The sequence below is a fragment of the Lepeophtheirus salmonis genome, chromosome 3 (assembly GCF_016086655.4).
Source record: "Lepeophtheirus salmonis chromosome 3, UVic_Lsal_1.4, whole genome shotgun sequence".
Classification (NCBI taxonomy): domain Eukaryota; kingdom Metazoa; phylum Arthropoda; class Copepoda; order Siphonostomatoida; family Caligidae; genus Lepeophtheirus; species Lepeophtheirus salmonis.
Genome location: NC_052133.2, coordinates 28481169 through 28498044, shown reverse-complemented (window position 1 = coordinate 28498044; position 16876 = coordinate 28481169). Strand labels below are relative to the sequence as shown.

Sequence of the window (16876 nt, the reverse complement as noted above, 5' to 3'; positions counted from 1 at the left end):
TGAAATGCACTCCAAATTTTATTCATCTCTCAATGGAAGGTGCCTACACATATTTCAAGGGTAGAACTCAAAAAAGTTGGGAAAGAATGTGTAGTATAGTTCAATATTAAAGGATATTCAATGACAAAGTCCATGGGTTTGTAGATTCCCCGTCTTTAACCATTCTAAAGACATTTGTAAAATTAAATGTAAAAGGTTTGATGGGTTGAGAGGAAAAGTATCAGAAAGCCATTGTGATGTTTTGAATTTCACAAATAAAAAAGGAAGCTTCATCCGAAACCAAGGCAATTGTTAAACTCAAAAGCTCTTATTGCAAGCAAACTGACGTCATATGAACCGATTGTTGTGGAAGAAGTTAGGGATAAAATATTGGCACATCTGAATATACATGGCCCACAGAAGTGTATTCCTTCTATGGGATCCAACAAGGGAAGAGTTTTTAAAAGAATAATCAAGAATTTTAGGACAAGCTTATTATAGTATCCTATTTTATCATTTTAATTTTATGTATTACATTTAATTTGGAGATTTTATTTCATGTTAATGAATTTGTTCTGCAAGTATAGTTATAGTAGATGTGGTTCAACTCCGGGGCACTAAATTTCAACTTTAATGTTTTTTATGCATCTGTACGTAATTGCCCTAGACTTCATTATTATTATATTTATATTTTAATATGAAGGAACCTAATAAAAAAATATTAAAGAATAGTTTATGGGAGTTTTTAAAAAGAAATTTGATGTATACCAACTTTTTTTATACTTGAAAAATTGTCTGGGTGACATTGTGGGTTGAGTCAATGATGAGTAGTAGCGCTTCGGACTCCGAGAAACTCCATAAAATCAGGAATGTCGCTAGGATTTTTCTTTACACTCTAACACGAAATATATTTAATTTTCATGTTTTTATGATAAAAGATCATTCCGTTTTTTTACTCAAATATAAAATAAACATAATTCCAAAAAAATTTCAGTCAAACTCCTTCCCAAGAATGTAAAAATATAATTTTGAAGTTTCTTATGAAATTAAGTCAAAAATTATTATTATTAGTCTATTGGTAGTGTTCATTTCCCTTGTCATTATTATATAAATTATTAAAACTTTGCTGAAATGATCCTAGCTGAAAAAAAGCTCGCCCAAATAAATTTTGTTAAAAAAACGTTGAAAAAGCCTTCGATATGAAAAGCGGAAACATGATAAGATATATGTTGGACAGGCTGGGAATAGTTGCAACAGAGGACGTATGAGACTTTACTAATGTCACGTTATTTAAATACAGATTTTGAAGGATGAATGTAATTTTTTGTAGTAGGAATATTTTTCTTATATTGTGATTATTATTTTATTATTATTATTTATTAACTGTAACTTGCACATATGATTTGAATTATTGAATATTTTGTTATCAGTTGAATTAATTGACTAAAATTAAGACAGAGTAATTGAGTAAAAATTTAAGACATTGTAAAATTCGTTACGAAGCCCAGTCAATAGTGTTGCAATTGTTCCTTGTATAATTTATTGTCTTTATTATTTGAACCCTTAATATGTAGAGTTAGGTATTATAATATATCCTCTATTGTATAATAATATGTTTATTAATTTTAAAGTAATATAATTCAACATCTTGAGAAGTCAATCAAATAATGTATTCCTCAAAAGTATTTGTTAGTCGAATTATTTAAATAACTTTTTTTTCTTTCAGTATAGGATCATATATATATAATTAATGATTCCATTTTGCTATTAAAATAAAGAATAAAATACTACATCAAAGTAATTCTTTTTAAATATTCTAATATATTATGCATTATTTAGAATGAATTTTAGTTTATTTAAAAAAAAAATACTTGCTATAAAAATAATGTGCTGAACTTTCCATTACTGGGAAGGTGATTATAGAATTATGAATAAAGTGGTATGTAAAAAAAGAAATACAAAAATTAACGCGGTAAATCTAAAAATTTAAAGAAATTTTGGAGGTGAGCATTTAATCTCCCATGAAGTTTTATTAGTTTTGAGTTACCAACCGTACAAACGTTTACACTATTAGACGGTTCTATACAAAGGTACATTCTAATATTATATGCATACAAGTTTTAATCTTACTATATACGATGACCTCACATCTCCCCCCAAGACGACAAATACCATAATATACTAACATTATTAACACATAATATTAATACACTTTACAAAACATTAATATACACCACTGACGAATAATTATGTAATACTAATATTACTAAATATTTTAACAAAACTCATATTGGTAGGGGGGGGGCGGGGTGTTCTAGCATGTACACATATTCTAGCTTCAAAAAAAACCATATTATCTGCAGCATACTGCTTGAAATTAGTAGATTTTAGTGTTGTATGGGTTTATCTGTACTTTAAATGGTATAGGAGTACTGAAGTTTTTGAATGGATACTGTACTAAATGTTTATTGGAATCCGTAGTTGCAGTATCATTAATTCTTAAAAATATATAAGGTAACTTGCTCAAATTTTAAAACTAGCGAAAAATTGAAGATTAAACTACCATCTCAAAAAATATATATTTTTTTATGGCTCTCTGAGTCCAAATGATTCCCAAACCCCTGGTTCGGAAGTTGTGTAGGGTTATAAAAGTTGTAAAATATAGTTTTGACATAAAATTAGTCAACTTAAGTCAAAACAATGCAGTTCATAAAAAAGAAATGTTTTAGATAAATTAACAATCTTTCCAAAGTTTTCTATGAAACATTGTGTCCCGGAATAGTACGTACTTTTTTTTTGTCCTTTATGTATAACCTAAGATCAAATTTTTTTTTGAAAAGCGTTTTTCAAATTGAAGAAGGTCATACAACTATTGAATAATAACCCTTATAACATCTACATCCCAAATTGTTTAGATACAGAATGACTAAAATGTATTCTTCGTTTTGGAATACCACTTAATCAAATCAAAATAAGGATTTAGTCTTGGTTAAATAGAATGCTTAATTATAATCAAATTACAAAGTTCAAATATGTACATTGTAATTGAATTTATTTATAAAAAAAACATTCAATTGAATTCATCATATTAAATCCCATTGTTAACTATCTACAAATTTATAGGTATATTTTTATTTAAAAAAAAGTGAATCAGGGATTAATAGATGGAATAATAAAGTGTTACATCATTTGTTCAGCTGATGACCCTTCAAGGTTATTTTGGACTACATAGGCAATCATGATTATATTTTCAGAATAAATTTTGATTAAGTTATTAAAAAGATGTCTATACACAAATAAATAATCCCAATTCGTGTTGATGATTTGTTTAATAATGTTCGTACACTGAAGAGATTTGAATGCCCTACTATGTGTAAATACAATTGTACTCATGTAAGTTATATTATATGGGTAGAGGTGTGTTTGAATTGAAGTGAGCGAAAATTAAATATATATATATACATGTTAACACAAAAATACCTATCATTGTCAGCTGTCCATTCACCCGTCTCACTTCCTACATCATGGCTAATAAACCAAGTAATAGGTTGTACTATAATTATGCTCCGTTTTCAAAAGGACAGGAATACAATTTTTTTATTCATCCTTTGCCGTATATATGTTACGGGCAATGTGGAAAATTTCAGCGTTTTGCAAAATGGAAGGGCAACTTGCAAAATGCCCGTTTGAGCGGCAATGTCAAAAATGCCTCGGCAGTCTATAAAATTTCCAATGGAGTGGTCATTTTATGTGAATTTGCATGACAGCCCTTCTGTCTACCTGAACAAGCGGCATGTATTATATAATATTAGAAGAGGTCCTTGATACTCAGGAGATACCTACAAAACATGTTGGCCAAGTTATATTTTGCCAAAAGAAATGGGGTCTTACGTTACAACTTCTTACCATACAATAGTTTGATTGTCCGAATACAATCAAAATTTCAGTGAAAATACACACCATTAACAAATTGATTGCAATGAAATTGTATCATAAACAAATCCTTAATTATCAAATTGCTTAAAATGAATTGTTTAACAATCAAATTACCCAGAATTATTTTACCTGACAATATAAATGAACGGAAATTTTATAGACTCCCCCCCCGGGCATTTTGCAAAATTTCTGATTTTCCACATTGACCGTTACATATTTAATATTTGTATTCGGCATTTTATTATTTCTATTAAGAAATTTTGTCTATTATATAGAATTACAAATGTATTAAATTTTACTTTGAATAAAATATAATAAATACAGTTTCGAATATATATAAAATAATTCATTTTAAAAATTGTGAATAAATAATACGATAATAATAGTCCGCAAGTATTAAGTGAAAAATAGCATTTGGTAAATTTTATTGCCCAATTACTGGATGATTTTGGGCCTTTTTTGAAGAAAAAGTTGCGTGGTACAATAAAGGTGAAGACGTAATCAGTAAGAGAATTATAGCACCATATTATAGTCTAGTGTGATGTTTATCATCAAATATGTCATTTCTCAAAGTTACCAAACTTTTTATGGCATTCTTTAAGGGGTGGTATTTACGCTCACAGCAATTTAGAGAATATTCCCGTATCTGGCAATAGGTAGCGATGGGAGATTTGTTGAGGTGAGTTAACAATTCCTATCTTGTTCCGTTGTTTAGTTCTATCAGCTTTTTTCATTGACAATTACAGGTTACTCTCGTGTTACAATGTTTCAAGTTGGCAATCTAATCGATTTTTTTTATTTTCCAAAGCTGTTATCATTATTCATTCATTCTTGAGGATAGAAGATCTAAGTGTAATGTTATAACATCTGAGTGTGGTCATAAATGACGGATAATAAAACTGATTATTTGGGGGAGGGGGGAGGGGGAGGTCATAAAAGGGCTAAGTCCTTTTCGGACTATACATTCTTTCATCAATCATTCTTGTCTATTTCCATGCTAGACACGTAATTAGATTATTATATATTTGTTTTCTCTCATAGCTGTGAGTAGTTAATCCAATGAAACGTCATGCTAAGCTGTTCTCCTCCAAATATAGCAAGTTGTCGCTGCAACGATAGTAAGAACACTCAAAGCTATAAATTAAATTTCGAAACAATGACCCCATGATTAGTTTTGTCCAAATTTAGTCGGCTACTAGAATACTGTTTAGCACATTGGAGAAAAATATGGTGTCTTTAATTACTCTACATTTAATTAACTATTAATCTCTATGAGTTAACCCTTTTAATTGATTTAAGATGGTAAATTCTGTAAAGGCAAGACAAAATTCCATGTCATAAAGAAAAAATAGCAAGGTAACGTCATCTAAGGAATCACATAAAGGACATCACAGCGGAGGGATAAAGTTTTATCGTTAAAAAGGAAATATCTTCAATCTGCAATCCAATTGTTTTGTCACTTTGTGTAATAGCTTTGGGAAAACTGAATTCAAATTGTTATTTTTCTATCTCTCCCTTGAAATATAACACAGTTAAAATTTCCGGCAACTCTAGCCCTCTGAGAAAAAAGGATAAGTAGTTACCTACTCTTTATGTGTTTCCGGCATAAAAACACCTTTAAAGAGAGTAGTCAAGTAAAAAAAAGTTTTTAATGGGATTTTAACCCTTCAACATGCAGATTTATAAATGTATGATTAATTAAGAGGATGAATCATTAAGGAAATGTTTAATAGCTTTGATACATAAAATAGCGTGTAATTATTGTTACACATTCTTTGAAAGAAGCAATTATACCTGATTCGCTTCGAATGTATTAATAGATTATGTACAAATAGGAGATTCTTGGCAACGTGATACAGGGACAATGATTAAAATCTAATTTTAAAGATTTTTTAATCTCGTGAAGTAACACATCCTTAAATTGTGGTTCTGGATGAAAAAAAATTATCTGCTCTAATAGTTCCTTTTTCTTGGAGGATCATCATATAAATTTTACCGGTTGTGATCCTGGATGATTAGACTGGAGATCTGGTTCTTTCTTATCCTATTTTTTTGTCTGAATAGTACGTATGAAATACCAGAGACGGCCAGGAAGGAGTAAACCTGCTTCATTGTTAAAGGCGATACAGGAGTAATTTAAGTAAATTAAGTAATTTGTAATTTTTCTCTAATTTTTAAAGGATGAATTTTATATTTTGGTTTGAGTGTGATTAAGATGCGTGCCTCTTGACAAAAGAGAGGTAAGCACACCCAAGATGAATGAGAACGTTTCATTGTTTTTGGTAAATCAGTAAAAATTCACAAATCACAAACAGGTTATTTTATGTATATTAAACGAAGAATCTGCTTGTCTCAGTTTAGTAGTTCGCAAACAGGTTCGAACATGCGATTCGTGACATCACTATTGGATAATTAATTATAATTACCAAAAATCTAAAATGACGTTTATATAATTATTAAATCAATTTGTCTAATTGCATGATGTAACATGTGGTTTAATGCCGTCCATGTAAATATAAAGTTTTACCACAAATAATTTTCATTGTAATTATCAACCTCTCCTTTAATAAGAGATAGAAAAAGACTTGAGATAAGTTGTTAATTAGCCAATTGTATCCTTCCAAAATTTGGAATATGTGTTAATTATTTATATAATATTAGGCATGACCGTATATATCACTCTTAAGTGAATTAGAATTCAAAAGATCAACGTTCAAAACGTAAGAAATAATATTTCTTAACCTTTTCTCAAAAGAAAAAGAAAAAAGACTCAAAACTAACATATCGCTAAGGAATTACCCGCTATTGTCTTCAAATATTCGTCTATTATTTATTTTATGGTAGGGATACCCAAACCTAAAAACCAAGTGACGAAACAATGACCATGTAATCAACAAACTTTTTTCTCCGTTAGAGGCGTTGAGGATACCAAAAAAATATCATCAAGCTAACGAGTGCGTTTCACTATTTTGTTTATAGTTTTAAGCAAGGACTTAGTTTTAAGTATACTCAACACTCAACAAGAAATCAATTGATTTCAACAAATTAACATTCAGAACACAAATATAAAGCTCACTAAACAAATCGACAGCTATCAAAAATAGTTGATCCTAGTTGATAATGTTTTGTGGAATACATAACATATAACTAATATGAAAAAAAATCAATATGCCAACCGCTGATACAACAGTACATAGTAATTCTTTATATCTTTGTATTTTGAAAAAAATAAAATGAAAGGGTTAAGAGATGTCCTAATTCTTATGAACGATAAATTAACACTTTAGGTCATATGTTTTTCTTTCATCAATCCTCATTTGCACGAACCCTCTGAGCCTTTTGAATGTGTCTTGCTTCAAGAACTTCAATAGAGCAAGTTAATTGATCAACTTCTTCCTTTTATTTCCCTAAATACAAAAATATGACTTCATTTTACTGTTGATTGTTGCAAATTGAATATTAATAACTTGGACACAAGTTACACAGGTATACAGGTTACCTGTGTATACAGGTTTCTTAAGAAAATGTCAAGATCTCCAAAATCATCTTTTATATAAGATTTCCCTATGACCCCCCCCCCTCCTTACTCAAGCCTCTATGTATCCCTATAGAGTGGTTAGCATACCTTCACTTATAAAGGATCCGAAGTTTGAGAATCACTGATATAAAGGTAGTAAAAATAATGGAACACACATACATAAATTCTTCTATTAAATTAAAAATAGGCTGGCAGTTGGAGATACTTAATAGGAGAGCTGAACTTTGATTCTTAGTATGTCTTTAATATAGACAAGGATGGAATGAATTACACCATGGAACTCCAAAAGTCCATAGAAGCATTAAGTTTGTAATTTTAATCAGGCAAATATAGTAAAATAATGCGAAAAACAAGAGAAAAAGCAACTTTATGTATCTACAATATTAGGAATAAAGAGTTCAATTATTTTATATAGGCCTCAAAAACGTAAGTGCATGATTCTTTATCACGATGTCATTTAGAACATCTTTTTATGATTAGATATTTATCATCAACCCTTTTTATCACCGTCTTCTTTTGCTCTAATTTTTAGGCATTAAACACACACATCCATCTTTTCTTCATTCATTACTCCCAGAGTTTAAACATTTATCACTCTTGAATTGCAATATAAAAAATGCATAATTTTTAGATAGTATAATGATTATCTAAATATATGTAATCCCCATTAGTATCTTTATAATGTTGGTCACATCTTTGTATTTTTATATTCCTTTGAAGAGAGCTATAATTTCTTATTAGAGCACTCAAATGATAGAATCCTTTATATGCTTTGTTATGAAGCTTAACGGTGTCAGCAACTCTCTGCATATATAGCATTCGTGAAAAGACTCCTTAAATTATAAGGGCATTAATACGGTGACATCCAGATGTCCATAGATAATTTTTCTAATTGAGATTTTTCCCATTATGTGTTCTTAAAAGAAATTTAGATTCTTATTTTATACAATTTTGGGTATGTCTATTTTTTGCCACCCATAAAGTATCCCATGGACCCTCCTGCCACTCCTCACTATAGATACAATAGTTCTGGAGCAAAGAAAAGTATATTTTGCACAGTTATAGTTATTTATTAAAGTACACAGACAGTATGCCGAAAGCAATTTAGCTAAATATAATAAACATTTTTCTGAAAAATATTCAAAAAAAATATATATATTTAGAAAATTGATTATTAGAATGATTGGTGTCGTACCTTCAATCAGACTCAGCCATATACTCAAACGTGGTGATTAATCTTCATCATTCTCATCTCAAATCATGCATCTCATCAACTATTTATTAAATTATTGACGTCAAATATATTTAAATAGTTAAATTCTGATATATGTTCAAGTTACTGGTTCTTAAAACAATGGTGTTTTTTTTTCGAAATGTTGGAGGTGGGGGGGACAAATTTTTGGCTGTTAGTAAAATATCAAGAAATATAAATTTTGAGTCATATTCCTCACCCTATACATAAAGGATAAAAAAAGAAGGAAAGGTATGCCATTTACGCATTCCAGCTGGCTTTTATTTGTCATCTTTTTACTAGAAATAAATTTTTTGAAAGATTGGTTATAAATGTAAAATAGCTATTTTTACAAATTGTAGCATTTTTACTAACTTTTACTATTTTTGTCTAAAAAAATTTGTTTTTTTTTCTAAAAATTGTAAAATTGACTAGTTCAGAGGCCGTGAACAACCTCTAGCCATTTATTAATATGGCTTGAATCATTTCAAGAATCAGTTTAATGTACAATGTAAAAACTTCTTTAACAGTTTATTCAATATCATTATTTTAGAACACTTTGTATATGTAAACATTGCCGAATTAAAAGAAGAAGGAAAAGGAACCCATTAAAACATAAACCAATAAAGTAGAAAGAATATATGTGCATTTATTCTTCATATGGTAGCATCTTTATCTTGAAATAAATCAACAGTCACCACTCAATTATTTTAGTGCATACAAATATCTAAACATTTGTTTTTACTATAATCGGAGCAACAAGATTGGGAAAAGAATGTTATACATGTATCTTGTTGGCGTAAAAACAATTGATAGGCCTAGGTATTATTACTCTTTTTCAAACAAAACCATTAAAATATGTTGGTTATTTAAGATTTAATTTCATTCTCTTTGGATTGGACCGTTGCATATAAAATATATGTAAATATCTTAAATCAGCATAATTTTTTTGTTACTAAAAACTAATTACAGATTCGTGATTAGGGCGTCAAGTAGCCCAGTAATTAAAATGGAGTTTCTAATTCATTTATTGTTGACTTGTGAAATAGTCAAGAAAAATAGTATACATTCCAAAATTACATCACACCAAAAAAAAAAAAAAATCAATCAGTCTAATGCTGGGGCATATGTTAAGCCAGGGAATCCTATATTTCAGGCTAAACCCACGGTTTGGAACGAACTGCAGTATACCCTTCACGGTAAGCAGTTTGGTACAGCATTTTTGGTCAAATATATTTTTTAATAGAATTAAGATCGTTTTTCAAATTTTTCGACATTTTATTCTTTATTAACTTAGGTTCTTTAGAATTAAATTATTCCTAAATATACTTAACTTCTCTAAAAACACAAAGGTTGATATAAAATATACACGCGTTATATAATACTACTATTCACGAATTCAGCTTGTCTACCTTTTCCGTAATAAACAAGACCGATTAGCAGTCACAATATTGACAGCTGTCGGAAAATGTTTTTGCTTGATACAAAAGTACCTGTAGTTGCAAGATATCGTGAAGCTAACTTGGAAATATTAGGAAATATATTTACATAAATACCCCTGGGTTTTGGTAAACTGGGATGTATTTTATCCTTTTGTAAGTCATTATCTTTTTTTTTTTTTTTTTTTTTTCTTGTATAAAAAATGCCGAAAATATTTCTTAAATAAAAGGATGATTATTGATCTTACCTCACTATCTAAATCTATTGATTAAAAAAAGTTTTATATCTAAATATTTAATATGTGAATGTATATATAGGTACCGAACCGAGGGTAGAAATGTATCAAATTGTAAGGGTTGTATCGAACCGAACCGCGGTACAACATCGTACCGTACCAGCCCTACAATTATTTTCAACACATGTACTCTAAATTCTTATTAAGATATTAATCTCCTTTTTTGGTAGCAAATTGTACACAAACTCATTATATTAGTCATACATTCGATCATTGTTTTTCCTAACTCATTGAGGTGCATCATTATTTTTTGAGGACATACACAATTAGCCTAAATTTATCTCCACCAACGAAGTAACTCTATTGATAACTCTTTCCTAAGGCCTTAGTATAATATATAAGCAAGAGTAAGTTTAGGAAAGTACATGTTTAATGAGATACAAATAAGTTACGATGAAATAGTGCCAATAGTATTTCTTTTTAGAGTTATATTATTTATTATGAGAAGGTAATTGTTCCTTAGGCAAAAGTAGTGAAGTGAAATTTAATTTTTTGTGTATTTGTTGGGAGTTTTTTTATTAGATTAGTACAACTATATTATATAGAAAGAGGTAGCTAAAAAAGATGATAAACTCATAATCTATTTATAGAGATATCTTCTCGTTAAAGCTTTGTATAAAATAATTTCTAATTTTTTTATGGCCTTTAGTCAAGCTTTTAGTGAATAAAAAAGAAAATTGCAAATTTTCTATTCTTAAGAGGGTAAACTTCATTTATAAAAATTATATGTATGTTAATATATATATATTGTGTACCTTGGTATAACTATATCGTCACTTATTATTATATAATAACATTAATTTTAATTTTTGGACATACTAAATACAATATTAGAGAAAAATCATGAGGCAACGGTGTTCTTCTGCATCTAAATTTATATATTTAAACTGTACCTTTACAGTAATGTAATTTATTTCCTCTTGATATGGGCCCGTATAGAAATCTGAAAAATTTTACAATTCTCAATTTAAAATTGAAAAAAAAATCTCAATTACTTGATCTATTATATGTACTTACTACCTACATGAGTACACTCAAACTAAAAATGTTGGGATGTCTCCAGTGATTGTTAGCAAAGGAAACATGCTCTTTCTTCCAATGTTCTACTACATATAGTACGCAAGAAAATTAAGTTGATAACCATATTTTACTTCTTCCAAAATGTGGAAAAGTTTATCATCCTATAAATCCCTCTGATTAATTATATCCGTTTTATGTTATAGTATAGTACCATTCTAAATGCATTAGTACCTCAGTACCACTATAGTACCCAGTAGAACCGAAATAAACTACTAACATCTGATTTCAGACCTACTTTTTTATATATATTATATTAAAAGAAAAATTTACCAATGATTAAACAAATAACTCACTGCCCATCTACATTATTTTTTTTAAATAACACATTTAACATAATTACAAAAGAAAAAATTGCTTGATGCAATTTGAACAAAATAGGTCCTGGAAGTATAAAAACTAGGTATGTACCGATATCAAATTTGTAGCTGATTCTGGATAAGACCTCGATACCATCTTTATGGTCGATTCCGATACCAATTCTTTATTATGTATAAAGGAATTTTATAAAGAAATGACATTTTCATTTTTTTTTTTTATGATTAACTTTTAATTAATCACCGATAGGGAAAAGTACATACATTTATTAATGATAATTAGTTGTTAATAAATTTTAATTTTAAAACGTGCTTTACTCTCCGTGCTCAGGAGTCAATTAATTTCTGATTGGCTCGTATTAGGGAGTTACTGAGTTCCTTTGTTAGATATTTAAAGTCAGCCTCCTCACCCCTTGGCCTCTGATCAAATTCCTCCATGCTAAAATACAATACTTGTGACACAAATTATTTAACTAATTCGACCAAATTGAGATCAAATTTCTAAACCTGTCTCCTGTTCCAAACTAAGTTTTATACTCTTGCCCTAGGAATTGAAATATGTAAATTTAATAGACTCGGAACGTATACTGAGGACTCTAACTTGAATCAGAAAATATGGACTTGCCTTCAGTTCTGTTTTCAAACATATTTTTCATCATAGATTCAAAAAATAAATATTTAGTGAAAAAGTGACTTAATGGCTTAGAGTAAACCCCTTAATCCAACTCCTACGGTTACGGACTTTTTTAAAAACTCATGGATACATTTCAAATTTATGGTGCACTAAAAAATGTGTTAATTTCCAAGGTTATAGAAATACAAGGTTATACCATAATGTAATCGGGTTTGCAATAATTTTCAATTTGACGTACCGTACTTAATCCTGGGCAGGACAGACAGATTTAACGTCATAGAGTATAACACTTGTATATTAACAGCATATAATATTAGAAATAATAAGATTAACAGTATCGGTATATACTCTTTTCGACCACTATTATAAAGCGTGGTAGAAGTCAAGCATCAGTTAGAAAAGCGTTATGGACATCGTATAACCTTGTATTTCTATTAAACAAGGTTATATCTAAATGGTTAATTTCAAGTAAATTCCCTATACAATTCTGCAAATTTGCATAATATTTCAATGTACTTTCCCCTCCCCCTTCTTTTCTTATTTTGAATTTGTTTGAAGGACGTCGTTTAGTCTAGCTAATTTTTAATCATAATTTTGTCTCCAAAAATGAGCTCAAATAAGTTAAATAATTATGAATAGGTATTGGTGAAATCAGCATTATTTAGCAAAAAGAAAAGGCCGATTCTTGCCGATTCCGAAGCATCGGCACACCCCTAGTAAAAACCTTTCTTTCTTTTTTTTTTCTTAATTTTTGTTCAATATTGTTAATTTTAACTCACCACATTTGTAATATTGCAAATCATTTCAGATTATGAATATTGAATTGTTTCTGATCACTATTTCCATTGTCTTCATTTAATTAAATTGTTTCTTATATCTAAAATATCTTAATCAATATAATATTTTTTTATAAAACAAAACATTTATATATTTATCTACAGGTATATGTTTTTGCACCGCTTAAGGCACATAAAATAAGGCATATTTTTTTCATCACTTTAATAAATCATTGTATTTGTTTTATTTTTTTTAAAATTTTTAATCTCTATAGGTCTGAAAGTTTGTTCATTGAACAGTATTTCAAACACCTTTTGGATAATATATAGTAATATAATCATTATTAGAAACCAATATATCTACTGTGTTTGACTTGCAATTTTCTTGTTGTCAAGTCTTGTTCTAATAGCATTTCTCTTTGCTTTCAATGACGTCATAAATTATATCATAATTGAAAGAGACTCTATGTTTTTGATAATTTTCGTAGATAAAATGAACGAATATATAACAAATTTTGGTAAAACTCCATCAAATGACTTTAAGAATAAAAAAAAGACTTAACTCATGCATGGACATGTTTTACTTTATGCCTATGATAAGCAGAATAGATATAAGAATCAGATATATAAAAAACTACGCAATAAAGGGATAAAATCCTTTCATTTGTTGGTCCTATTTTGAAATCCCACTATTTTATAAAATTTGGTTGTTTAGGCTCCCAAAATGCCAACATCAACCATGCCGACGTCACAGGCAAATGATTTATTAAGCAGTGAGCATAATATCAACAATTAAATATATAAGCTTCCTTCATTTTGTGGGGAAATAAGTAATTGACAAACTATCAATTTATTTCGAAAAACTATATTTCTCTTTCTTAATGAAAAGGTTGAGAGATGTAGTAAAGATCGCTATGTGACCTTTATTTTGTTATAAATAAAAATAATTGTCATGTAATAGTTTTAAATATGAAAAGGCAGCATTTATATCCATAGGGTTTTCTTACTTTGATAAAATCATTGTATCATTTAATTCGTTAACTGTTATCTTTACAATCAATTAGTTGCAACTTTATAAATTCACAAAATCATTATTTGACTGTTTATGGCTTGACAACGAGAGGTGAATTTATATTCTACTCGTTCATTACTGGTCATTGTTCTTCTGTTAGTGTGTAGTTTTCCCCATTTTTATCTTAAAATACTACAATTTAGTATCAATTGTAGTCCATTACATTTAATTAACCTCCAGGTTTTTAAGTAGCTTGAACATAATAGAATAGTTAATCATTAACCAATTTATGAGGAAACCCGTTTGTACATGATAAAAATTGATTTTGATAAGATTTTTACAATTTTTTTATTGGGAAATTATTTGGAATGTAATTCTAGGTTGTGTGACTATTTCATATTTAAAAGTTCCGCCCAATTTGGACATTCATAATACCTACATTTACAACACTTCCATTGACGTCAAAAATTACATCATAATTGAAAGAGATGCCATCTTGAGGGCTCAAAGTGGATATTTTTACTGAATGAAATGAACAAATTTCCAATATATCTTGAAGAAACTTCATCAAATAATTTTTTTAATAATAAAAAGGGTGCATATGATTAAGACTGATAATATTTGAAAAAGATCAAAGTAATATGTAAAAAATATGGCTAGATTTCTATGTTTTTTTGGTTTTTTGTATCAGTTAGGAGTGAGAAAAGTTAGAAAAACATCTTATGTTTTACTTAATTTTTATCAACAATATGAAAATAAGATTGTATAACGATCTAACAACATATTTTTAATACATTTTAGGGTCTGATATACAATAAAACTAGGTAATAAAAGGATAGATTTCTGATAGACAGTAAATTTTATGTCCTTTCATTTGTTGGTCCCATTTTGACATCCAATGGTTCATTATTTTCCTTAATATTAATAAAAAAAGGGATTCCATTATTATAAAACTTGGTTGCTTTCGCTCCCAAAATGATTGATATTAACTCACGTCACATGAAAACGCTACATAATGAATAAATAACTGATTTTTTTTATAGATTGGAAGTACCACGGCGTTCATATGGCCATTGGAGACTAACCGTATCCGCTTTCTGGACAGATTCGTATCGTTCTACTCCACTTTGGCTATACTTAAAGAAAAATTCAATTCCAAACAAATCCTCATTTGATAAATCGTAAGTTAAATCCCTCTATGTTAATTACAAACATAATCTTATACAACTTTTAATTTGTTTATAATACTTTCAGATCTGTATCTTTTGTATCTAGAAAATTTGCTCGTATCCGAATGGATCGAGCATCTCCCGGCTCATATTTTGTATTTTTAGAGGCACTTGTAGACATTCGAAATGTGACACTTGGAGTAACACTTCTCCCCTCCAGGCTGGTGGATCAAAAAGCAGTTCCTATATTTACAGAGATTCGATATCGTCCAGAATGGGAGTCTGAATGGATCTCTCAAAATGAGGTCAAATGATCTTCAAATATTTATTAATTTCAGTTTTTAAAGAATCGAAACGAGAACAAAAAAAAAAAAGAACGCTATCTTGAATCATTCTTTACTGTTTTAAAATTTCAAATCCTGGTGATAGGTTTTAGTGTTCTTCACATTTGAATCCCCTTTTTGTCGATAAGAGATAGATATTATACTCTTAACAATGCTTAAATGTGAATGGGGACTTATTTGCAATTTATATTTGTATAAATGTGTCGTCTTAGGTTTTAATATATATATCTACAATATTGGTAACATTAATTAATTAATTTCAAATTATAGAATTGTATGACTCCATTAAATGTATATGTATTTTATTCAATTTTAGATATAACTATATAATATTTTATTTACTATTCCGCATTTTCAAAATGATGAAATTGAAGTTCATATCGAGGTTATATATTGAATATGAATTTGTTTATTATTATCAGAAAAAGAAAAAATATTTGCATCACTTAAATTAACAGCTTATACTGCTGACTGAATTAATGATTATTTGTTTATTGTATCGCAATTTATGTATAAATTGGTAATTTGTACAAAGTACACATGAGGCATTAAGATTATGAAATAAAATTGTGGTAACAATCAAATTCGTATTAAAATTTTGTATTTTTATTTTATAAAATATATGATAATTAATTTTTAATTCTACGTTATGATAAAAATCAATTTAGCATCAATAACGTCGATTTTTTTACACTCGCAATATATCCAAATTACCAAGGTATTATCCCTGTAATAAACTGGCTGGTATTTTAAGGGTTAAACCAACTCTACAAAGTCAAACTCTCCCTTGATTTTCAAATTGTAAAGGAAAATTTCTCAAGTTGAAAATAGGATCAAATTTGAGTTACTATTGATTGAAATTTAGAGATTGTTTGATTTCTAATTAATACAAACTGAAACGACCAAAATGTAATTTCAAAAAAACTTTTAATCTTTAATCTCCTAATTCTCATATAAGTTTTTCCCTACTTAAAACTCGAATTTTTAATGAGCCTTTTTTTTAAAGGGCATAATTGATTTTTTTTTAAACTGAATTGAATTGTGGACTTCAGCATAATGTCTAAAAACTGCAACTTGATGTAAGACATAGTTTTCTTACTTCGAAACTATAACCACGAATATCTTCTG

At 28.7% G+C, this 16876-nt stretch overlaps 1 protein-coding gene across 2 annotated transcripts in view; it reads left to right on the top strand.

Moving 5' to 3' along the window:
• Nucleotides 1–16332, top strand: part of LOC121114848 (uncharacterized) — a 133563-nt gene extending 117231 nt beyond the window's left edge. For both annotated transcript variants that reach the window (XM_071887272.1, XM_040708934.2), the window contains exons 3-4: nt 15279–15416; nt 15490–16332. In XM_071887272.1, the coding sequence (XP_071743373.1) occupies nt 15279–15416; nt 15490–15718 (367 nt within the window). In that variant the 3' untranslated portion in view covers nt 15719–16332. The remainder of the gene's footprint in view (nt 1–15278; nt 15417–15489) is intronic.
• Nucleotides 16333–16876: the final 544 nt, after the last annotated feature.